The sequence below is a fragment of the Oncorhynchus nerka genome, linkage group LG23 (genome assembly GCF_034236695.1).
Source record: "Oncorhynchus nerka isolate Pitt River linkage group LG23, Oner_Uvic_2.0, whole genome shotgun sequence".
Lineage (NCBI taxonomy): Eukaryota > Metazoa > Chordata > Actinopteri > Salmoniformes > Salmonidae > Oncorhynchus > Oncorhynchus nerka.
In genome coordinates, this window is record NC_088418.1 from 6,288,648 (window position 1) to 6,312,057 (window position 23,410).

General features: G+C 43.6%; 1 protein-coding gene across 1 annotated transcript in view; it reads left to right on the plus strand.

Moving 5' to 3' along the window:
- LOC115122124 (zinc finger MIZ domain-containing protein 1-like) overlaps positions 1 to 23,410 on the plus strand; it is a 142,701-nt gene that overhangs the window by 87,284 nt on the left and 32,007 nt on the right. The window contains exons 3-4 of the mRNA XM_065008450.1: positions 12,912 to 13,050; positions 14,279 to 14,393. Coding sequence (XP_064864522.1) covers positions 12,912 to 13,050; positions 14,279 to 14,393 — 254 coding nt within the window. The remainder of the gene's footprint in view (positions 1 to 12,911; positions 13,051 to 14,278; positions 14,394 to 23,410) is intronic.

The following is a 23,410-nucleotide window of genomic DNA, read 5'->3' on the forward strand; positions in this document are numbered from 1 at the left end:
ATACTAGTAGTAGTAGACATGGGATCAACATCAATACTACTAGTAGTAGTAGTAGACATGGGATCAACATCAATACTACTAGTAGTAGTAGTAGACATGGGAACAACATCAATACTAGTAGTAGTAGACATGGGATCAACATCAATACTACTAGTAGTAGTAGTAGACATGGGATCAACATCAATACTACTAGTAGTAGTAGTAGACATGGGATCAACATCAATACTAGTAGTAGTAGTAGACATGGGATCAACATCAATACTAGTAGTAGTAGTAGTAGACATGGGATCAACATCAATACTAGTAGTAGTAGTAGTAGAAATGGGATCAACATCAATACTAGTAGTAGTAGTAGTAGACATGGGATCAACATCAATACTAGTAGTAGTAGTAGACATGGGATCAACATCAATACTAGTAGTAGTAGACATGGGATCAACATCAATACTAGTAGTAGTAGTAGACATGGGATCAACATCAATACTAGTAGTAGTAGACATGGGATCAACATCAATACTAGTAGTAGTAGACATGGGATCAACATCAATACTAGTAGTAGTAGTAGTAGACATGGGATCAACATCAATACTAGTAGTAGTAGACATGGGATCAACATCAATACTAGTAGTAGTAGTGGACATGGGATCAACATCAATACTAGTAGTAGTAGTAGACATGGGATCAACATCAATACTAGTAGTAGTAGTAGACATGGGATCAACATCAATACTAGTAGTAGTAGACATGGGATCAACATCAATACTAGTAGTAGTAGTAGACATGGGATCAACATCAATACTAGTAGTAGTAGACATGGGATCAACATCAATACTACTAGTAGTAGTGGACATGGCATCAACATCAATACTAGTAGTAGTAGTAGACATGGGATCAACATCAATACTAGTAGTAGTAGACATGGGATCAACATCAATACTAGTAGTAGTAGACATGGGATCAACATCAATACTAGTAGTAGTAGTAGACATGGGATCAACATCAATACTAGTAGTAGTAGAAATGGGATCAACATCAATACTAGCAGTAGTAGACATGGGATCAACATTAATACTAGTAGTAGTAGACATGGGATCAACATCAATACTAGTAGTAGTAGACATGGGATCAACATCAATACTAGTAGTAGTAGTGGACATGGGATCAACATCAATACTAGTAGTAGTAGTAGACATGGGATCAATACTAGTAGTAGTAGACATGGGATCAACATCAATACTACTAGTAGTAGTAGTAGACATGGGTTCAACATCAATACTAGTAGTAGTAGTAGACATGGGATCAACATCAATACTAGTAGTAGTAGTAGACATGGGATCAACATCAATACTAGTAGTAGTAGTAGACATGGGATCAACATCAATACTAGTAGTAGTAGACATGGGATCAACATCAATACTAGTAGTAGTAGACATGGTATCAACATCAATACTACTAGTAGTAGACATGGGATCAACATCAATACTAGTAGTAGTAGTAGACATGGGATCAACATCAATACTAGTAGTAGTAGTAGACATGGGATCAACATCAATACTAGTAGTAGTAGACATGGGATCAACATCAATACTAGTAGTAGTAGTAGTAGACATGGGATCAACATCAATACTAGTAGTAGTAGTAGACATGGGATCAACATCAATACTAGTAGTAGTAGTAGACATGGGATCAACATCAATACTAGTAGTAGTAGACATGGGATCAACATCAATACTAGTAGTAGTAGACATGGGATCAACATCAATACTAGTAGTAGTAGACATGGGATCAACATCAATACTAGTAGTAGTAGACATGGGATCAACATCAATACTAGTAGTAGTAGACATGGGATCAACATCAATACTAGTAGTAGTAGTAGACATGGGATCAACATCAATACTAGTAGTAGTAGTAGACATGGGATCAACATCAATACTGGTAGTAGTAGTAGTAGACATGGGATCAACAGCAATACTAGTAGTAGTAGTAGTAGACATGGGATCAACATCAATACTAGTAGTAGTAGACATGGGATCAACATCAATACTAGTAGTAGTAGTAGTAGACATGGGATCAACATCAATACTAGTAGTAGTAGTAGTAGTAGTAGACATGGGATCAACATCAATACTAGTAGTAGTAGTAGTAGACATGGGATCAACATCAATACTAGTAGTAGTAGTAGTAGACATGGGATCAACATCAATACTAGTAGTAGTAGACATGGGATCAACATCAATACTAGTAGTAGTAGACATGGGATCAACATCAATACTAGTAGTAGTAGTAGACATGGTATCAACATCAATACTAGTAGTAGTAGACATGGGATCAACATCAATACTACTAGTAGTAGTAGACATGGGATCAACATCAATAGTAGTAGTAGTAGTGGACATGGGATCAACATCAATACTAGTAGTAGTAGTAGACATGGGATCAACATCAATACTACTAGTAGTAGTGGACATGGGATCAACATCAATACTAGTAGTAGTAGTAGACATGGGATCAACATCAATAGTAGTAGTAGTAGTGGACATGGGATCAATACTAGTAGTAGTAGTAGACATGGGATCAACATCAATACTAGTAGTAGTAGACATGGGATCAACATCAATACTAGTAGTAGACATGGGATCAACATCAATACTAGTAGTAGTAGTAGTAGACATGGGATCAACACCAATACTAGTAGTAGTAGACATGGGATCAACATCAATACTAGTAGTAGTAGACATGGGATCAACATCAATACTACTAGTAGTAGTGGACATGGGATCAATACTAGTAGTAGTAGTAGACATGGGATCAACATCAATACTAGTAGTAGTAGACATGGGATCAACATCAATACTACTAGTAGTAGTGGACATGGGATCAACATCAATACTAGTAGTAGTAGTAGACATGGGATCAACATCAATACTAGTAGTAGTAGTAGACATGGGATCAACATCAATACTAGTAGTAGTAGATATGGGATCAATACTAGTAGTAGTAGACATGGGATCAATACTAGTAGTAGTAGTAGACATGGGATCAACATCAATACTAGTAGTAGTAGACATGGGATCAACATCAATACTAGTAGTAGTAGACATGGGATCAACGTCAATACTAGTAGTAGTAGACATGGCATCAATACTAGTAGTAGTTTTAGTTGTAGTAGACATGGGCTCAACATCAATACTAGTAGTAGTAGTCATTTTTTATGTCTCCCTTTATGATAGAGAGAGCGAGAGAGAGAGAGAGACAGAGAGAGACAGAGAGAGACAGAGAGAGAGAGAGAGATCTCTCAGTTGATGTATTACTGCCCTTTACTGTAGCTGACCAGCAACACAACTGGGGACCACAGCCAGGCAGACCCCTGAGACTAATCTACTAGGCACAGTTGATAAGATAGCCTCTCACCCTCCTTCCTCTCCTCTCCCCTCCCTCCATCCTCTCCCCTTCCTATTTCCTCTCCCCTCCCTCCATCCTCCTTCCCTCCATGCTTATGGAATAAAGACCTTACACTCACTAGCTGTTAAAACATAGTAAATTAGACTAACCTTATCATATTGGTTAAACACTAAATGTCAGCTATGTGTAGTCTGTATTGGAGCAGCATAGTAAATTGAATCCCAGACATGAGGTACACCTGAACTGACTATCTCTGGGCTGTCGGCGTGACTCGTGGAGAAACCTGTTGTTAAAGGGAGGAGGATAGGAGGGAGGAGAAACAGTCAGCTTTTTGCATTAATCAACCTTGATTCTCCACTGTCCCCTTGGAGAGGTCTGGGAAGGGTGGCAGGGAGAGAGGAGGGAAATAGAGGGAGAGAGGAGAGGGTGGAGGGGTGAGAGGGAGGGGTATGAGAGAGAGAGGAGAGGAGGGGGTGGAGGGGAGGGGAGAGAGGAAGGAAATAGAGGGAGAGAGGAGAGGGTGGAGGGGTGAGAGGGAGGGGTATGAGGGATAGAGGAGAGGAGAGGGTGGAGGGGAGGGGAGAGAGGAAGGAAATAGAGGTAGAGAGGAGAGGGTGGAGGGGGAGGGAGAGGAGGGAGAGGAGTGAGGGGTGAGAGGGGAGGGGAGTTTGAGGGAGGAAATAGAGTGCGATTGGAGAGGAGTAGGGGGAGGGAGGGGTGAGAGGGGGAGGGAGGGCTGAAAGGGGGAGGGAGGGGTTAGTATGAGGGAGGACGCAGGAGGGTGAAGAGGTGACAAATCTTATTACCCTGTTCTGTCATATGAAACCTTAAACCTGAAGTTGATCCTTTTGACTCAATACCCCTTTACATTGGTCAGACTGCCCCTTAAACAGGTCAGGCTCTGTGGATGTTGTTCTCAACGGATGTGGTGATTTTGTGTGGCCATACACTCTTATCTAACTGTGGGGTAGAATAATTCCCCTTTAGGTGGTGGGGTGGGATAATTGGTCTCTCTCATTCCAATTTCAACTCAAAGGGCTTTATTGGCAAACATATGTGTATGTTGCCAAAGGAAGTGAAATAGAGCACAAAGAAACGTGAAATAAACAATAGAAAATTAACAATAAACATTACACATACAAAGTTTAAAAATGTCAAATTTCTTGTGTATGTCTTTAACCTCTATTTGAACTAGGAAAGTCGTAATGAGTTGTAACGATGTGCAAATAGTTAAAGTACAAAAGGGAAAAATAAATAAACATAAATATGTTTTGTATTTATAATGGTGTTTGTTCTTCACTGGTTGACCTTTTCTTGTGGCAACAGGTCACAGATCTTGCTGCTGTGATTTGTTGTATTTCACCCAGTAGATATGGGAGTTTAACAAAATTAGATTGGTTTTTAAATTCTTTGTGGATCTGTGTAATCTGAGGGAAATATGTATCTCTTAATAATATGGTCATACATTGGGCAGGAGGTTTAGGAAGTGCAGCTCAGTTTCCACCTCATTTTGTGGGCAGTGTCTCTCTCTCTCCTCAATGTACCCTGTCATTGCTCAGCTCACAAACACTGGTGTTTTGATTGCTCCCCCTCTCTCCCTCTCAGTATAATTCCTCCTGCGGGTCTCAGCGGCACGGTTTGGGGGCAACTGGTGGGACATGTTTATCAACATGAGAGAGGTGTGATTTATCCTGGTTAGCCTCTTGTTGTAACAATAATGATAGAGGTGAGTTAGCCTGGTTAGCCTCTTGTTGTAACAGAATAATGGTAGAGGTGAGTTAGCCTCTTGTTGTAACAGAATAATGGTAGAGGTGAGTTAGCCTGGTTAGCCTCTTGTTGTAACAATAATGATAGAGGTGAGTTAGCCTGGTTAGCCTCTTGTTGTAACAGAATAATGGTAGAGGTGAGTTAGCCTGGTTAGCCTCTTGTTGTAACAGAATAATGGTAGAGGTGAGTTAGCCTGGTTAGCCTCTTGTTGTAACAGAATAATGATAGAGGTGAGTTAGCCTCTTGTTGTAACAGAAAAATGGTAGAGGTGAGTTATCCTGGTTAGCCTCTTGTTGTAACAGAATAATGGTAGAGGTGAGTTAGCCTGGTTAGCCTCTTGTTGTAACAGAATAATGGTAGAGGTGAGTTAGCCTGGTTAGCCTCTTGTTGTAACAATAATGATAGAGGTGAGTTAGCCTGGTTAGCCTCTTGTTGTAACAGAATAATGGTAGAGGTGAGTTAGCCTCTTGTTGTAACAATAATGATAGAGGTGAGTTAGCCTGGTTAGCCTCTTGTTGTAACAATAATGATAGAGGTGAGTTAGCCTGGTTAGCCTCTTGTTGTAACAGAATAATGGTAGAGGTGAGTTAGCCTGGTTAGCCTCTTGTTGTAACAGAATAATGGTAGAGGTGAGTTAGCCTGGTTAGCCTCTTGTTGTAACAGAATAATGGTAGAGGTGAGTTAGCCTGGTTAGCCTCTTGTTGTAACAGAAAAATGGTAGAGGTGAGTTAGCCTGGTTAGCCTCTTGTTGTAACAGAATAATGGTAGAGGTGAGTTAGCCTGGTTAGCCTCTTGTTGTAACAGAATAATGGTAGAGGTGAGTTAGCCTGGTTAGCCTCTTGTTGTAACAGAACAATGGTAGAGGTGAGTTAGCCTGGTTAGCCTCTTGTTGTAACAGAATAATGGTAGAGGTGAGTTAGCCTGGTTAGCCTCTTGTTGTAACAGAATAATGGTAGAGGTGAGTTAGCCTGGTTAGCCTCTTGTTGTAACAGAATAATGGTAGAGGTGAGTTAGCCTGGTTAGCCTCTTGTTGTAACAGAATAATGGTAGAGGTGAGTTAGCCTGGTTAGCCTCTTGTTGTAACAGAATAATGGTAGAGGTGAGTTAGCCTGGTTAGCCTCTTGTTGTAACAGAATAATGATAGAGGTGAGTTAGCCTGGTTAGCCTCTTGTTGTAACAGAATAATGGTAGAGGTGAGTTAGCCTGGTTAGCCTCTTGTTGTAACAGAATAATGGTAGAGGTGAGTTAGCCTGGTTAGCCTCTTGTTGTAACAGAATAATGATAGAGGTGAGTTAGCCTGGTTAGCCATGTTGAATGGCAGCCAGGTGCTAAAATTGATGGCTCCATCACAGTTGTACCCCTCTCCTTTGTTTCAACAGCGCTAGCTAAATACACTGTCCAGCCTTACCGCTGTTCTGCCTTTGTTTCCCCCCTCCGTTTAGGTCTTCAATCTCTCCTCTTGTACCTTCTGTTGTGAATGACACCTGAAAAAGAGCTGATAGGGTTTGATAAAGGCTTGATCATTCCCAGTCCCAACCCTTTCCCTAGTTACAACCCCAGTCCCAACCCTTTCCCTAGTTACAACCCCAGTCCCAACCCTTTCCCTAGTTACAACCCCAGTCCCAACCCTTTCCCTAGTTACAACCCCAGTCCCAACCCTTTCCCTAGTTACAACCCCAGTCCCAACCCTTTCCCTAGTTACAACCCCAGTCCCAACCCTTTCCCTAGTTACAGCCCCAGTCCCAACCCTTTCCCTAGTTACAACCCCAGTCCCAACCCTTTCCCTAGTTACAACCCCAGTCCCAACCCTTTCCCTAGTTACAGCCCCAGTCCCAACCCTTTCCCTAGTTACAACCCCAGTCCCAACCCTTTCCCTAGTTACAGCCCCAGTCCCAACCCTTTCCTTATTTAAAACCCCAGTCCCAACCCTTTCCCTAGTTACAACCCCAGTCCCAACCCTTTCCCTAGTTACAACCCCAGTCCCAACCCTTTCTCTAGTTAAAGCCCCAGTCCCAACCTTTTCCCTAGTTACAACCCCAGTCCCAACCCTTTCCCTAGTTACAGCCCCAGTCCCAACCTTTTCCCTAGTTACAGCCCCAGTCCCAACCCTTTCCCTAGATACAGCCCCAGCATCAGCCTCACAACCACACCAGGCCAGGTGTAACCCAGCCTAGCCCTACCCCAGGCCAGCCATAACCCAAGCCAGCCATAACCCAGCCCTAAAGCAGGCCAGCCCTAACCCAGCCCAGCTCTAACCCAGGCCAGCCATAACCCAGCCCTAAAGCAGGCCAGCCCTAACCCAGCCCAGCTCTAACCCAGGCCAGCCATAACCCAGCCCTAAAGCAGGCCAGCCCTATCCCAGGCCAGCCCTATCCCAGGCCAGCCCTAACCCAGGCCAGCAATAACAGAGCAGTCTGTCTCCTGGCACCTGCCTTGCCAGAGTATGGAGGGAGGGAGGGGATGAAAAACCCAGCTGCCTCTGTGCCTGGGCCCTGTGAGGCTTCTAAATGAGAGGGAGGAGATGGAGAGAGGAGGAGAGGCAGGAGGGGAGGGAGGGAGAGAGGAGGAGGGAAGGGAGGGAGAGAGGAGGAGAGGCAGGAGGGGAGGGAGGGAGAGAGGAGGAGGGAAGGGAGGGAGAGAGGAGGAGAGGCAGGAGGGGAGGGAGGGAGAGACTGCTGGCACCATCTGGACATGTCTTCTGTGTTCCAGCCCTCATCTTTACACAGAGCCAGGCTGGTGTCTTTACACAGAGCCAGGCTGGTGTCTTTACACAGAGCCAGGCTGGTGTCTTTACACAGAGCCAGGCTGGTGTCTTTATACAGAGCCAGACTGATGTCTTTACACAGAGCCAGGCTGGTGTCTTTACACAGAGCCAGACTGGTGTCTTTACACAGAGCCAGGCTGGTGTCTTTACACAGAGCCAGGCTGGTGTCTTTACACAGAGCCAGACTGGTGTCTTTACACAGAGCCAGGCTGGTGTCTTTACACAGAGCCAGGCTGGTGTCTTTACACAGAGCCAGACTGGTGTCTTTACACAGAGCCAGGCTGGTGTCTTTACACAGAGCCAGACTGGTGTCTTTACACAGAGCCAGGCTGGTGTCTTTACACAGAGCCAGGCTGGTGTCTTTACACAGAGCCAGGCTGGTGTCTTTACACAGAGCCAGGCTGGTGTCTTTACACAGAGCCAGGCTGGTGTCTTTACACAGAGCCGGGCTGGTTTGCTCAGTGTTCAAATGAAAGGAGAGCTGACTTTTGGGGTTAGAAGCTCTCAGAATTCTCTCTCTCTCTCTCGTTTTCTCTTTCTCTTCTCCCTCTTGTCTTTCCATCTCTTGCCCTTATCTCTCACACAGACATGGCACAATAGTCAGTCAGTCCCTGTGTGCTTGTGTTATATTATACTGATACAACTGACCCCTGACCCCTGTTTACTGTCACTGAGCTTCACACTGATTTTACTGACCTCTGACCCCTGTGTACTGTCACTGAGCCTCACACTGATACAACTGACCCCTGACCCCTGTTTACTGTCACTGAGCCTCACACTGATGTTACTGACCCCTGTTTACTGTCACTGAGCCTCACACTGATGTTACTGACCCTTGACCCCTGACCCCTGTTTACTGTCACTGAGCCGCACACTGATGTAACTGACCCTTGACCCCTGAACCCTGTTTACTGTCAATGAGCTTCACACTGATGTTACTGACCCCTGACCCCTGTTTACTGTCAATGAGCTTCACCCTGATGTTACTGACCCCTGTTTACTGTCACTGAGCCGCACACTGATGTAACTGACCCTTGACCCCTGAACCCTGTTTACTGTCAATGAGCTTCACACTGATGTTACTGACCCCTGACCCCTGTTTACTGTCACTGAGCTTCACACTGATGTTACTGACCCCTGACCCCTGTTTACTGTCACTGAGCCTCACACTGATGTTACTGACCCCTGTTTACTGTCACTGAGCCTCACACTGATGTAACTGACCCTTGACCCCTGACCCCTGTTTACTGTCACTGAGCCTCACACTGATGTTACTGACCCCTGACCCCTGTTTACTGTCACTGAGCCTCACACTGATTTTACTGACCCCTGTTTACTGTCACTGAGTCTCACACTGATGTAACTGACCCTTGACCCCTGACCCCTGTTTACTGTCACTGAGCCTCACACTGATGTTACTGACCCCTGACCCCTGTTTACTGTCACTGAGCCTCACACTGATTTTACTGACCCCTGTTTACTGTCACTGAGCCTCACACTGATTTTACTGACCCCTGTTTACTGTCACTGAGCCTCACACTGATGTAACTGACCCTTGTTTACTGTCACTGTCTCACACACAGTCTCACACTGATGTTTTTTTTGTTTATTTTATATAACCTTTATTTAACTAGGCAAGTCAGTTAAGAACAAATTCTTATTCACAATGATGGCCTAGGGAAGCAGGGAGGGAGGGAGGTAGGTAGGGAGGGAAGTAGGTAGGGAGGGAGGGAGGTGAGGAAGTAGGTAGGGAGGGAGGGAAGCAGGGAGGGAGGTAGAGGGAAGGAGGTAGGGAGGGAGGGAAGCAGGGAGGGAGGTAGAGGGAAGGAGGGAGGGAAGGAGGTAGGGAGGGAGGGAGGTGGAGGGAGGGAGGGAAGGAGGTAGGGAGGGAGGGAAGTAGGTAGGGAGGGAGGGAAGCAGGGAGGGAGGTAGAGGGAAGGAGGTACGGAGGTGGGGAAGTAGGTAGGGAGGGATGGAAGCAGGGAGGGAGGTAGAGGGAAGGAAGTAGGTAGGGAGGGAGGGAAGCAGGGAGGGAGGTAGAGGGAAGCAGGGAGGGAGGTAGAGGGAAGCAGGGAGGGAGGGAGGGAAGGAGGTAGGGAGGGAGGGAAGGAAGTAGGTAGAGAGGGAGGGAGGGAAGGAGGTAGGGAGGGAGGGAAGGAAGTAGGTAGAGAGGGAGGGAAGCAGGTAGGGAGGGAGGGAAGGAAGTAGGTAGAGAGGGAGGGAAGCAGGGAGGGAGGTAGAGGGGAAGGAAGTAGGTAGGGAGGGAGGGAAGTAGGGAGGGAGGGAGGGAAGCAGGGAGGGAGGTAGAGGGAAGGAAGTAGGTAGGGAGGGAGGGAAGTAGGGAGGGAGGGAGGGAAGTAGGGAGGGAGGTAGAGGGAAGGAGGGAATCAGTGAGGTAGGTAGAGAGGTAGGGATGTAGGGGGAAGGGGGAGGTAGGGAGGGAGGTAGGGGGAAGGAGGGAGGGAGGTAGGGAGGTAGGGGGAAGGAGGGAGGAAAGTAGAGGGAAGGAGGGAATCAGTGAGGTAAATAGAGAGGTAGGGAGGTAGGGGGAAGGAGAGAGGTAGGGAGGTAGGTAGAGGGAAGGAGGGAAGTAGGGAGGGAGGTAGGGAGGTAGGTAGGGAGGTAGGTAGAGGGAAGGAGGGAGGTAGGGAGGTAGGGAGGGAGGTAGGGAGGTAGGTAGGGAGGTAGGTAGAGGGAAGGAGGGAGGTAGGGAGGGAGGTAGGGAGGTAGGTAGGGAGGTAGGGTGAAGGAGGGAGGTAGGGAGGGAGGTAGATGGAAGGAGGGAATCAGTGAGGTAGATAGGGAGGGAGGGGGAAGGAAGGAGGGAGGTAGGGAGGGAGGTAGGTAGAGGGAAGGAGGGAGGTAGGGAGGGAGGTAGGGAGGTAGGTAGGGAGGTATGTAGAGGGAAGGAGGGAGGTAGGGAGGGAGGTAGGTAGGGAGGTAGGGGGAAGGAGGGAGGTAGGGAGGGAGGTAGATGGAAGGAGGGAATCAGTGAGGTAGATAGGGAGGTAGGGGGAAGGAAGGAGGGAGGTAGGGAGGGAGGTAGAGGGAAGGAGGGAATCAGTGAGGTAGATAGGGAGGTAGGGAGGTAGGGGGAAGGAGGGATGGAGGTAGGTAGCGGGAAGGAGAGAGGGAGGTAGGGAGGGATTAAGTCCATCTGAGGGATCTGTAGTGCCAGACTGAACTCTAGTGGACAAGGACAGAAGTGACACTGATTTGGCTGGTTTGGTACTGGAGCAGTAGTTTTCAAAACATTCCTGGTGGACCCCCTCCCAGATGTTTCACAATGTTGTTGTAGTCCTGAACTGGCTCACCTGATTCACCTAGTAAAGGGCTTGATGATTAGTTGACAGGTGGAATCAGGTGCTGATTCTGGAATATATCACATTCCTGGATCAACTGAGGAGAGGTTTGAGATCCCACCTGTACTAATGCACTTTGTGGGACGTTCTGCACTGGTCAGCTGGTGGGCCATTACATTTCAATGTGTTTGTTGTTGATTTTCTTCCATCTGTCCTTTCTCTCTCACACCTCTGTGGGAGGTCTAGCTGTGGAGGGCTGTTTTACTGCCCAAATCACACCCTATTCCCTATGTGCTGCAGAGGAGAAGGATGAGAGGAGAGGGATGAGATGAGGAAAGGAGAGTGATGAGGGATCAGAGAGAGGAGAGGAGAGGAGAGAGGGATCAGAGAGAGGAGAGGAGAGGAGAGGAGAGAGGGATCAGAGAGGGAAGAGGAGTGAGGGATCAGAGAGAGGAGAGGAGAGAGGGATCAGAGAGAGGAGAGGAGAGAGGGATCAGAGAGAGGAGAGAAGAGAGGAATCAGAGAGAGGAGAGGAGAGGGGAAAGGGATCAGAGAGAGGAGAGGAGAGGAGAGGAGAGGAGAGGAGAGGAGAGGAGAGGAGAGGAGAGGAGAGGAGAGGAGAGGAGAGGAGGATCAGAGAGAGGAGAGGAGGATCAGAGAGAGGAGAGAGGAGAGGAGAGGAGAGGAGAGGAGAGGAGGATCAGAGAGAGGAGAGGAGAGGGGGATCAGAGAGAGGAGAGGAGAGGGGGATCAGAGAGAGGAGAGGAGAGGAGAGAGGGATCCGAGAGAGAGAGGAGAGGAGAGGAGAGGAGAGGAGAGGAGAGGAGAGGAGAGGAGAGGAGAGGAGGGGGATCAGAGAGAGGAGAGGAGAGGAGAGGAGAGGAGAGGAGAGGAGAGGAGAGGAGAGGAGAGGAGAGGAGAGGGGATCAGAGAGAGGAGAGGAGAGGGAGGGATCCGAGAGAGGAGAGGAGAGAGAGGAGAGGAGAGGAGAGGAGAGGGGGATCAGAGAGAGGTGAGGAGAGGAGAGAGGGATCCGAGAGAGGAGAGGAGAGGAGAGGGGGATCAGAGAGAGGAGAGGAGAGAGGGATCAGAGAGAGGAGAGGAGAGAGGGATCAGGGAGAGGAGAGGAGAAGGGGATCAGAGAGAGGATAGGAGAGAGGGGTCAGAGAGGAGAGGAGAGAGGGATCAGAGAGAGGAGAGGAGAGAGGTGTCAGAGAGAGGAGAGGAGAGGAGAGGAAAGGAGAGGGGGATCAGAGAGAGGAGAGGAGAGGAGAGGAGAGGAGAGGAGAGGAGAGGAATACCGTGCCATTGGGGATGCATCCTATCTGTGCTAATATCACTCCTCACAGAAGTGGATTTTAAACAGTCAGGACTAATGTGTACTCATCCCTCTGTCCACTCATCCCTCTCTCCTCTTATCCCTCTCTCCTCTACTCGTATCCCTCTCTCCTCCTCTCCTCCCCCTCATCCTTCTATCCTCTCCTCTCTCCTTCTCTCATCCCTCTCATCCCTCTCAACTCTCATCCCTCTCTCCTCAACTCTCATCCCTCTCTTCTCCTCTCATCTCTCCTGTCCTCTCACCCCTCTCTCCTCTCCTCTCCTCTCATCCCTCTCTGCGCTTCATCCCATTTCATCTCTCCTCTCTCTCCTCTCTCCTCCTCTCCTCCTTCCAGCCTTGTTGTCGTCTTGGTGTGAGGAGCTGGGTCGTCTCCTCCTCCTCCGTCATCAGAAGAACAGACAGAACGAACCACCCCAGGGGAAGGTTCCTATGCAGCTCACCATGCACTCCATGAAGCCCACCCTGTCACACAGGTCAGTACACACACACACACTCTCAGATACACAAACACACACACACACACACACACACAGGTAGACACACATACACCCACACAGGTAGACACACACACACACACACACACATAGGTAAACACCCACACACACACACACAGGTAGACACACACACACACACGCAACACACACATGTAGACACACACACACACACACAGGTAGACACCCACACACACACACACACAGGCGGACACACACACACACACACACAGGCAGACACACACACACACACACACAGGTAGACACCCACACACACACACAGGCAGACACTCACCATGCACTCCATGAAGCCCACCCTGTAACACAGGTCAGTACACACACACACTCTCAGACACTCACACACACACACACACACACACACGCTCACGGACATAGGCACACACAGACACTCACAAACACAGACACACACACACACACACACACACACACACTCACAGACATAGACACACACACACACACACACACAGTTAGGCTCACACACACACACACACACACACACACACACACACACACACACACACACACACACACACAAACACACACACACATAGACACACACACACAGGTAGACACACACACACACAGGTAGACACGCACACACAGGTAACACACACATGTAGACACACACACACACACATGTAGACACACACACACGTAGACAAACACACACGCACATGTGGACACACACACACACACAGACACAAAATGTTTACATTCAAACGGCCCTCCTGTGAAGTAGTGACTTGAGACATACTTTACGCCTACTTTCCTGAATTTTTTTTTTACATTTCCCAGGAAATGCAGCTCCGTCTCAGGTTCTGCTGTGGTGCAGTGGGCACAGCCTTTCCTCTACAGGGAGCCAGGTTTTCCTGTGTCTACCCTTCTCAATGGCAAGGCTGTGCTCACTGAGCCTGTACTTTGATTGGATGTTCTGGTCCCCTCTCTTTCTTTCTCTCTCTATTTTTCTTTATCTCTCTCTGTCTCTCTGTCTCTGTATCTTTACCTTGTTCTCTGTCTCTCTGGAGGATTTTGCAGGGGGTTCTATGTACAGTGGATGGGGGCTTGTGTCTAACTAAAGTTTGTGCTTTTAATGATGTAGCTATTGGTACAAAAAATGTTTTAATATACAAATACAAATCTGTTTTATGTGTGTGTGTGTGTGTGTGTGTGTGTGTGTGTGTGTGTGCAGTGATGGGTCTTTTCCCTACGACTCAGTACCATGGCAACAGAACACCAGCCAGCCGCCGGGTTCTCTCTCCGTGGTAACGACCGTCTGGGGTGTGGCCAACACCTCGCAGAGTCAGGTGAGATTACCCAGCATGCTCTGGGGTGTCACCAACACCTTGCAGAGACAGGTGAGATTACCCAGCATGCTCTGGAACATCTCCAATAGAGGAGTACCTCTACGTTGTTTTAACCAGTGTTGATCCCTATCTAAATCTAGATTAGTAGTAGTGACTACAGTCGTAGTAGTAGTAGTGACTACAGTCGTAGTAGTAGTAGTGACTACAGTCGTAGTAGTAGTAGTAGTAGTACTAGTAGTAGTGACTACAGTAGTAGTAGTAGTAGTGACTACAGTAGTAGTAGTAGTAGTGACTACAGTAGTAGTAGTAGTAGTACTAGTAGTAGTGACTACAGTAGTAGTAGTAGTAGTGACTACAGTCGTAGTAGTAGTAGTAGTAGTACTAGTAGTAGTGACTACAGTAGTAGTAGTAGTAGTAGTAGTGACTACAGTCGTAGTAGTAGTAGTAGTAGTAGTGACTACAGTCGTAGTAGTAGTAGTAGTAGTACTAGTAGTAGTGACTACAGTAGTAGTAGTAGTAGTAGTAGTGACTACAGTCGTAGTAGTAGTAGTAGTAGTAGTGACTACAGTCGTAGTAGTAGTAGTAGTAGTACTAGTAGTAGTGACTACAGTAGTAGTAGTAGTAGTGACTACAGTCGTAGTAGTAGTACTAGTAGTAGTGACTACAGTAGTAGTAGTAGTAGTGACTACAGTAGTAGTAGTAGTAGTAGTAGTGACTACAGTAGTATTAGTAGTAGTAGTGACTACAGTACTAGTAGTAGTAGTAGTAGTAGTGACTACAGTAGTAGTAGTAGTAGTAGTAGTGACTACAGTAGTAGTAGTAGTAGTAGTAGTGACTACAGTAGTATTAGTAGAAGTAGTGACTACAGTAGTATTAGTAGTAGTAGTAGTAGTGACTACAGTAGTAATAGTAGTAGTAGTAGTAGTGACTACAGTAGTAATAATAGTAGTAGTGACTACAGTAGTAGTATTAGTAGTAGTAGTGAGTACAGTAGTATTAGTAGTAGTAGTGACTACAGTAGTAATAATAGTAGTAGTGACTACAGTAGTAATAGTAGTAGTAGTGACTACATTAGTAATAGTAGTAGTAGTGACTCAGTAGTAGTAGTAGTAGTAGTAGTGACTACAGTAGTAATAGTAGTAGTAGTGACTACAGTAGTATTAGTAGTAATAGTAGTAGTGACTACAGCAGTATTAGTAGTAGTGACTACAGTAGTATTAGTAGTAGTAGTGACTACAGTAGTAGTAGTGGTAGTAGTAGTGACTACAGTAGTAATAATAGTAGTAGTGACTACAGTAGTAGTAGTAGTAGCGACTACAGTAGTAGTAGTAGTAGTAGTGACTACAGTAGTATTAGTAGTAGTAGAGACTACAGTAGTATTAGTACTAGTAGTGACTACAGTAGTATTAGTAGTAGTAGTGACTGCAGTAGTATTAGTAGTAACATTAGTAGTGACTACAGCAGTATTAGTAGTAGTGACTACAGTAGTATTAGTAGTAGTAGTGACTACAGTAGTATTAGTAGTAGTAGTGACTACAGTAGTATTAGTAGTAGTAGTGACTACAGTAGTAATAGTAGTAGTGACTACATTAGTATTAGTTGTAGTGATTACAGTAGTATTAGTAGTAGTGACTACAGTAGTATTAGTAGTGACTACATTAGTATTAGTTGTAGTAGTGACGTCAGTAGTAGTAGTAGTGATTACAGTAGTATTAGTAGTAGTGACTACAGCAGTATTAGTAGTAGTGACTACAGTAGTAGTAGTAGTAGTAGTAGTGACTCCAGTAGTAGTAGTAGTAGTGACTACAGTAGTAATAATAGTAGTAGTGACTACAGTAGTATTAGTAGTAGTATTAGTATTAGTGACTACAGTAGTAATAATAGTATTAGTAGTAGTGACTACAGTAGCAGTAGTAGTAGTAGTATTAGTAGTAGTGACTACTGTAGTATTAGTAGTAGTAGCGACTACAGTAGTAGTAGTAGTAGTAGTGACTACAGTAGTAATAGTAGTAGTGACTACAGTAGTAGTAGTAGTAGTAGTGGTGACTACATTAGTAGTAGTAGTGACTACAGTAGTAATAGTAGTAATAGTAGTAGTGACTACAGTAGTATTAGTAGTAGTAGTGACTACAGTAGTATTAGTAGTAGTAGTGACTACAGTAGTATTAGTAGAAGTAGTGACTACAGTAGTATTAGTAGTAGTAGTAGTAGTGACTACAGTAGTAATAGTAGTAGTCGTAGTAGTGACTACAGTAGTAATAGTAGTAGTAGTAGTAGTAGTGACTACAGTAGTAATAGTAGTAGTAGTGACTACAGTAGTAATAATAGTAGTAGTGACTACAGTAGTATTAGTAGTAGTAGTGACTACAGTAGTATTAGTAGTAGTAGTGACTACAGTAGTATTAGTAGTAGTAGTGACTACAGTAGTATTAGTAGTAGTATTGACTACAGTAGTATTAGTAGTAGTAGTGACTGCAGTAGTATTAGTAGTAGTAGTGACTACAGTAGTATTAGTAGTAGTAGTGACTACATTAGTATTAGTAGTAGTGACTACAGTAGTATTAGTAGTAATAGTGACTACAGTAGTAATAATAGTAGTAGTGACTACAGTAGTATTAGTAGTAGTAGTGACTACAGTAGTATTAGTAGTAGTAGTGACTACAGTAGTATTAGTAGTAGTAGTGACTACAGTAGTATTAGTAGTAGTATTGACTACAGTAGTATTAGTAGTAGTAGTGACTGCAGTAGTATTAGTAGTAGTAGTGACTACAGTAGTATTAGTAGTAGTAGTGACTACATTAGTATTAGTAGTAGTGACTACAGTAGTATTAGTAGTAATAGTGACTACAGTAGTAATAATAGTAGTAGTGACTACAGTAGTAATAGTAGTAGTGACTACATTAGTATTAGTTGTAGTGATTACAGTAGTATTAGTAGTAGTGACTACAGTAGTATTAGTAGTGACTACATTAGTATTAGTTGTAGTAGTGACGTCAGTAGTAGTAGTAGTGATTACAGTAGTATTAGTAGTAGTGACTACAGCAGTATTAGTAGTAGTGACTACAGTAGTAGTAGTAGTAGTAGTAGTGACTCCAGTAGTAGTAGTAGTAGTGACTACAGTAGTAATAATAGTAGTAGTGACTACAGTAGTATTAGTAGTAGTATTAGTATTAGTGACTACAGTAGTAATAATAGTATTAGTAGTAGTGACTACAGTAGCAGTAGTAGTAGTAGTATTAGTAGTAGTGACTACTGTAGTATTAGTAGTAGTAGCGACTACAGTAGTATTAGTAGTAGTAGTGACTACAGTAGTAATAGTAGTAGTGACTACAGTAGTAGTAGTAGTAGTGGTGACTACATTAGTAGTAGTAGTGACTACAGTAGTAATAGTAGTAATAGTAGTAGTGACTACAGTAGTATTAGTAGTAGTAGTGACTACAGTAGTATTAGTAGTAGTAGTGACTACAGTAGTATTAGTAGAAGTAGTGACTACAGTAGTATTAGTAGTAGTAGTAGTAGTGACTACAGTAGTAATAGTAGTAGTAGTAGTAGTAGTGACTACAGTAGTAATAGTAGTAGTAGTGACTACAGTAGTAATAATAGTAGTAGTGACTACAGTAGTAGTATTAGTAGTAGTAGTGACTACAGTAGTAATAGTAGTAGTAGTGACTACAGTAGTAATAATAGTAGTAGTGACTACAGTAGTAGTATTAGTAGTAGTAGTGACTACAGTAGTATTAGTAGTAGTAGTGACTACAGTAGTATTAGTAGTAGTAGTGACTACAGTAGTATTAGTAGTAGTAGTGACTACAGTAGTATTAGTAGTAGTATTGACTACAGTAGTATTAGTAGTAGTAGTGACTGCAGTAGTATTAGTAGTAGTAGTGACTACAGTAGTATTAGTAGTAGTAGTGACTACATTAGTATTAGTAGTAGTGACTACAGTAGTATTAGTAGTAATAGTAGTAGTGACTACAGTAGTATTAGTAGTAATATTAGTAGTGACTACAGCAGTATTAGTAGTAGTGACTACAGTAGTATTAGTAGTAGTAGTGACTACAGGAGTATTAGTAGTAGTAGTGACTACAGCAGTATTAGTAGTAGTAGTGACTACAGTAGTATTAGTAGTAGTAGTGACTGCAGTAGTATTAGTAGTAGTAGTGACTACAGCAGTATTAGTAGTATTGACTACAGTAGTATTAGTAGTAGTAGTGACTACAGTAGTATTAGTAGTAGTAGTGACTACAGTAGTATTGGTAGTAGTAGTGACTACAGTAGTATTAGTAGTAGTATTGACTGTAGTAGTAGTAGTAGTAGTGACTACAGTAGTATTAGTAGTAGTAGTGACTACAGTAGTAATAATAGTAGTAGTGACTACAGTAGTAGTAGTGACTACAGTAGTAATAGTAGTAGTAGTAGTAGTGACTACAGTAGTAATAGTAGTAGTAGTGACTACAGTAGTAATAATAGTAGTAGTAACTACAGTAGTAATAGTAGTATTAGTAGTGACTACATTAGTAATAATAGTAGTAGTGACTACAGTAGTAATAGTAGTAGTAGTAGTAGTGACTACAGTAGTATTAGTAGTAGTAGTGACTTCAGTAGTAATAATAGTAGTAGTGACTACAGTAGTAATAATAGTAGTAGTGACTACAGTAGTATTAGTAGTAGTAGTGACTACAGTAGTATTAGTAGTAGTAGTGACTGCAGTAGTATTAGTAGTAGTAGTGACTACAGCAGTATTAGAAGTAGTGACTACAGTAGTAATAGTAGTAGTAGTAGTGACTACAGTAGTATTAGTAGTAGTAGTGACTACAGTAGTATTAGTAGTAGTAGTGACTACAGTAGTAGTAGTAGTAGTAGTGACTACAGTAGTATTAGTAGTAGTAGTGACTACAGTAGTATTAGTAGTAGTAGTGACTACAGTAGTAGTAGTAGTAGTAGTGACTACAGTAGTAATAGTAGTATTAGTGACTACAGTAGTAATAATAGTAGTAGTGACTACAGTAGTAATAGTAGTAGTAGTGGCTACAGTAGTAATAATAGTAGTAGTGACTACAGTAGTATTAGTAGTAGTAGTGACTACAGTAGTATTAGTAGTAGTAGTGACTACAGTAGTAGTAGTAGTAGTAGTAGTGACTACAGTAGTAATAGTAGTATTAGTGACTACAGTAGTAATAATAGTAGTAGTGACTACAGTAGTACTAGTAGTAGTAGTGACTACAGTAGTAATAATAGTAGTAGTGTCTACAGTAGTAATACTAGTAGTAGTGACTACAGTAGTATTAGTAGTAGTAGTAGTGACTACATTAGTAGTAGTAGTAGTAGTAGTAGTGACTACAGTAGTAATAGTAGTAGTAGTGACTACAGTAGTATTAGTAGTAGTAGTGACTACAGTAGTAATAGTAGTAGTGGTGACTACATTAGTAGTAGTAGTGACTACAGTAGTAATAGTAGTAGTGACTACAGTAGTAATAGTAGTGACTACAGTAGTATTAGTAGTAGTAGTGACTACAGTAGTAATAGTAGTAGTGGTGACTACATTAGTAGTAGTAGTGACTACAGTAGTAATAGTAGTAGTAGTACTAGTGACTACAGTAGTAATAGTAGTGACTACAGTAGTAATAGTAGTAGTTGTAGTCGTGACTACAGTAGTAGTAGTAGTGGTGACTACAGTAGTAGTAGTAGTGGTGACTACATTAGTAGTAGTAGTGACTACAGTAGTAATAGTAGTAGTAGTACTAGTGACTACAGTAGTAATAGTAGTGACTACAGTAGTATTAGTAGTAGTAGTGACTATAGTAGTAATAGTAGTAGTGGTGACTACATTAGTAGTAGTAGTGTCTACAGTAGTAATAGTAGTAGTAGTACTAGTGACTACAGTAGTAATAGTAGTGACTACAGTAGTAATAGTAGTAGTTGTAGTAGTGACTACAGTAGTAGTAGTAGTAGTGGTGACTACATTAGTAGTAATAGTGACTACAGTAGTAATAGTAGTAGTAGTAGTAGTAGTGACTACAGTAGTAATAGTAGTGACTACAGTAGTAATAGTAGTAGTAGTAGTAGTAGTGACTACAGTAGTAGTAGTAGTAGTAGTAGTAGTAGTAGTGACTACAGTAGTAGTAGTAGTAGTAGTGGTGACTACATTAGTAGTAGTAGTGACTACAGTAGTAGTAGTAGTAGTGGTGACTACATTAGTAGTAGTAGTGACTACAGTAGTAATAGTAGTAGTAGTCGTAGTGACTACAGTAGTTTGGTTGCTGTTCCCGTGTAGCAGGTTAAAAACTGCCCTATGTTATCGACTGGGGCAACGACAGAGTAGGTTCATCTTGCCCGGCTCTCATAAATGTCATCAAATTGACTTGAACCATGTAGATCAGTTTCTTTCTAGATTAATTTGAGCAGTTTTATAGTTTTTTGTTTTTGTGTTGTGATTGTGATTCCTTGCCGTTCTCCTATAGGGTAGGATATATATATATAATTGTCACAGGCCAGCTCATAGTCTGTGGCAAAAATGAGGGCATGCGAACAACAGGTATAGGCCAATTAAAAAAAAAAGTTTTATTGTATAACTATTAACTTTAAACTAAGAAAAAAAGGAATGAGGTGTGAAAGTATCATAATGTAAGGTGTATGTAACGTGCAGGGATGCGTGAATCTGTGTGTGTGAATGACGGAGTGAAAACTATGCAAACCTACAAAAGAACAAACAAAACAGGTTCATACCTGGAGGAGCAGAGAGAGAGAGTGACACAGTTTAAATACTTAGAGCTCCAATCACTAACGACCCACTGCAGTGCAGAGGAGGAGCCGCGACACCCCCTTCCTTAAAATGAGGGTCCCACCCTCATCCCAACTTCCTCCAACATATTCAAAACAATTCAACCCCCCCCCCCCCAAAAAAAAAGAGAATACCAGTCCCGTCTCCTAGTAGTAGCCCCGTGTCCCCCAACTGACTGTCCGCCCCTCAAACTCGGCAGCCCTGTTACCTGGGGAGCAATTTAATAAGAGGAAAGAGGGCGCAGACAGCCCGTAGAGGTCAGCAGAGAGAAGATACAAACTAGGTTAAAGGAGCACGGGACAGAGCAGAAAAACAGGTGGGTTGTGGTCCGTGAACACAGTTACAGGGGTCAAACCAGAACCAACATAGCCCTCGAAGTAAAACCCAAAATGAGACCTAAAGCCTCCTTTTCAATCACAGAACAGTTTCATCTGATACTTATTACATTTCCGGGAAACTGACTGGACACTCAACATTGTTATCATTCTCCTGGAGAAGCGCAGTCCCAGCGCCGATTTGACTGACGTCTACCTGCAATTTGAAAGGTTTCCTAAAAAGGTGGTGCTGCCAACACAGATGCTAAACACAAAAGAGCCTCAACTGCATCAAATGCCTCTTGACACTGAGTGGACCAAATCAATTCAGCCTTCAACAGATTGGTCAGGGGGGGGACACTACTACTGAAAAGTTTGCACGGTAGTACCCCGCCATTCCCAGGAAGCGCATCAGTTCTTTCTTTGTGGACGGCTGTGGGAACTGCTTCACAGCCTGGACCTTGACCACGGGACAGACTAAAACCCTGACCAACAACCTTGGCATCACTGTATAAGAGAACAAACCAGACAGAGTTATAAAAAGCAGCAATCTCACAAGCTCTTTTGGTAAGGGGTACTTGCCAATATCCCTTTAAAAAGATCACATTTGCTGACCCAACTTGATCAATACAGTCCTTCATCCTAGGAAGAGGGTAAAGGTCTGCTTTAGTAACATTTTTAACTTCTCTATAATCAGTGCAAGGTCTGAAAGTGGAATCAGACTTTTTGACCAAAAGACAGGGTGAAGCCCATTTTGAACAACATGGCTCCGCGATACCATTGTCCAACATATACTACACCTCTGTTTCCAGGTTCAATCTCTTCTCCTCAAATACACGATAAAATCTCTGTTTGATAGGCTTAGCATCTCCGATGTCTATATCGTGCTCAATTAAGTGGGGTTTTGCGATGAAGTGTCAGAAAAGAAAAACAGGGTAGTTTCTAATAAGAGCTACCAATTCATCACGTTTCTCAGAGTCTAAATGATCTACCAAAACCCCAAGGTTTTGAAAAGTCTGGGAGTTTTTCAACCGACCTTGTAAGACCTCATCCGAAACCCTAACGTCCTCCTCTTCTCCCCCCTCCACCAAATTAAAGCCACAAGATGCAGTGACTGGAGCAGCAGTCAACTCTGACCTCCCCGCTGGAGTGCCCTCAACCCCGCTCAGATCATGGGAGTGATAACATTTTAACAGATTCACATGGCATAATTTAGAGGACTTCCTATGAGCAGGGGTTTCAATAAGTTAGTTCAAATCAGATACTTTATGCAACACAGTGAAAGGACCACAGTATTTTGCCTGAAAAGGTGAACTTACAAGAGGCAGAAGAGCGAGTACACGATCACCGGGACTAAACTCACGCAGCTCAGCCGTCATATTTCACTTTCATTTTCCGTTGAGAACATTTTAGTTGTTTTTTTCGCCAGTTCACCAACTTCAACCTAAAACCATTTACATAGTCAATAAGGTTCTGAGGTGGTTCCTCAGGCAAACGCGGCAGGGTAGCCTAGTGGTTAGAGCGTTGGACTAGTAACCGAAAGGTTGCAAGTTCGAATCCCCGAGCTGACAAGGTACAAATCTGTCGTTCTGCCCCTGAACAGGCAGTTAAATCACTGTTCCTAGGCCGTCATTGAAAATAAGAATTTGTTCTTAACTGACTTGCCTAGTAAAATGAAGGTAAAATAAATTTTAAAAAACAACCATCCTGCAACACTGCTAAAGGCACCTTATGACCAAGTCATTTGGGCTAAACCCTGTGCTTTCCTGCACTACTTCACGAGCAGCTAGTAACAGCCAAGGTAGCCCCCTCATCCACAATCTGCAGACAGTTCTGTACAGTATGCAAGAAGCAAGGATTTTAAAGTTTGATTAAAACGTTCCAAAGCTCCCTGGCTCTGGGCATGGAACGCAGTAGACTTG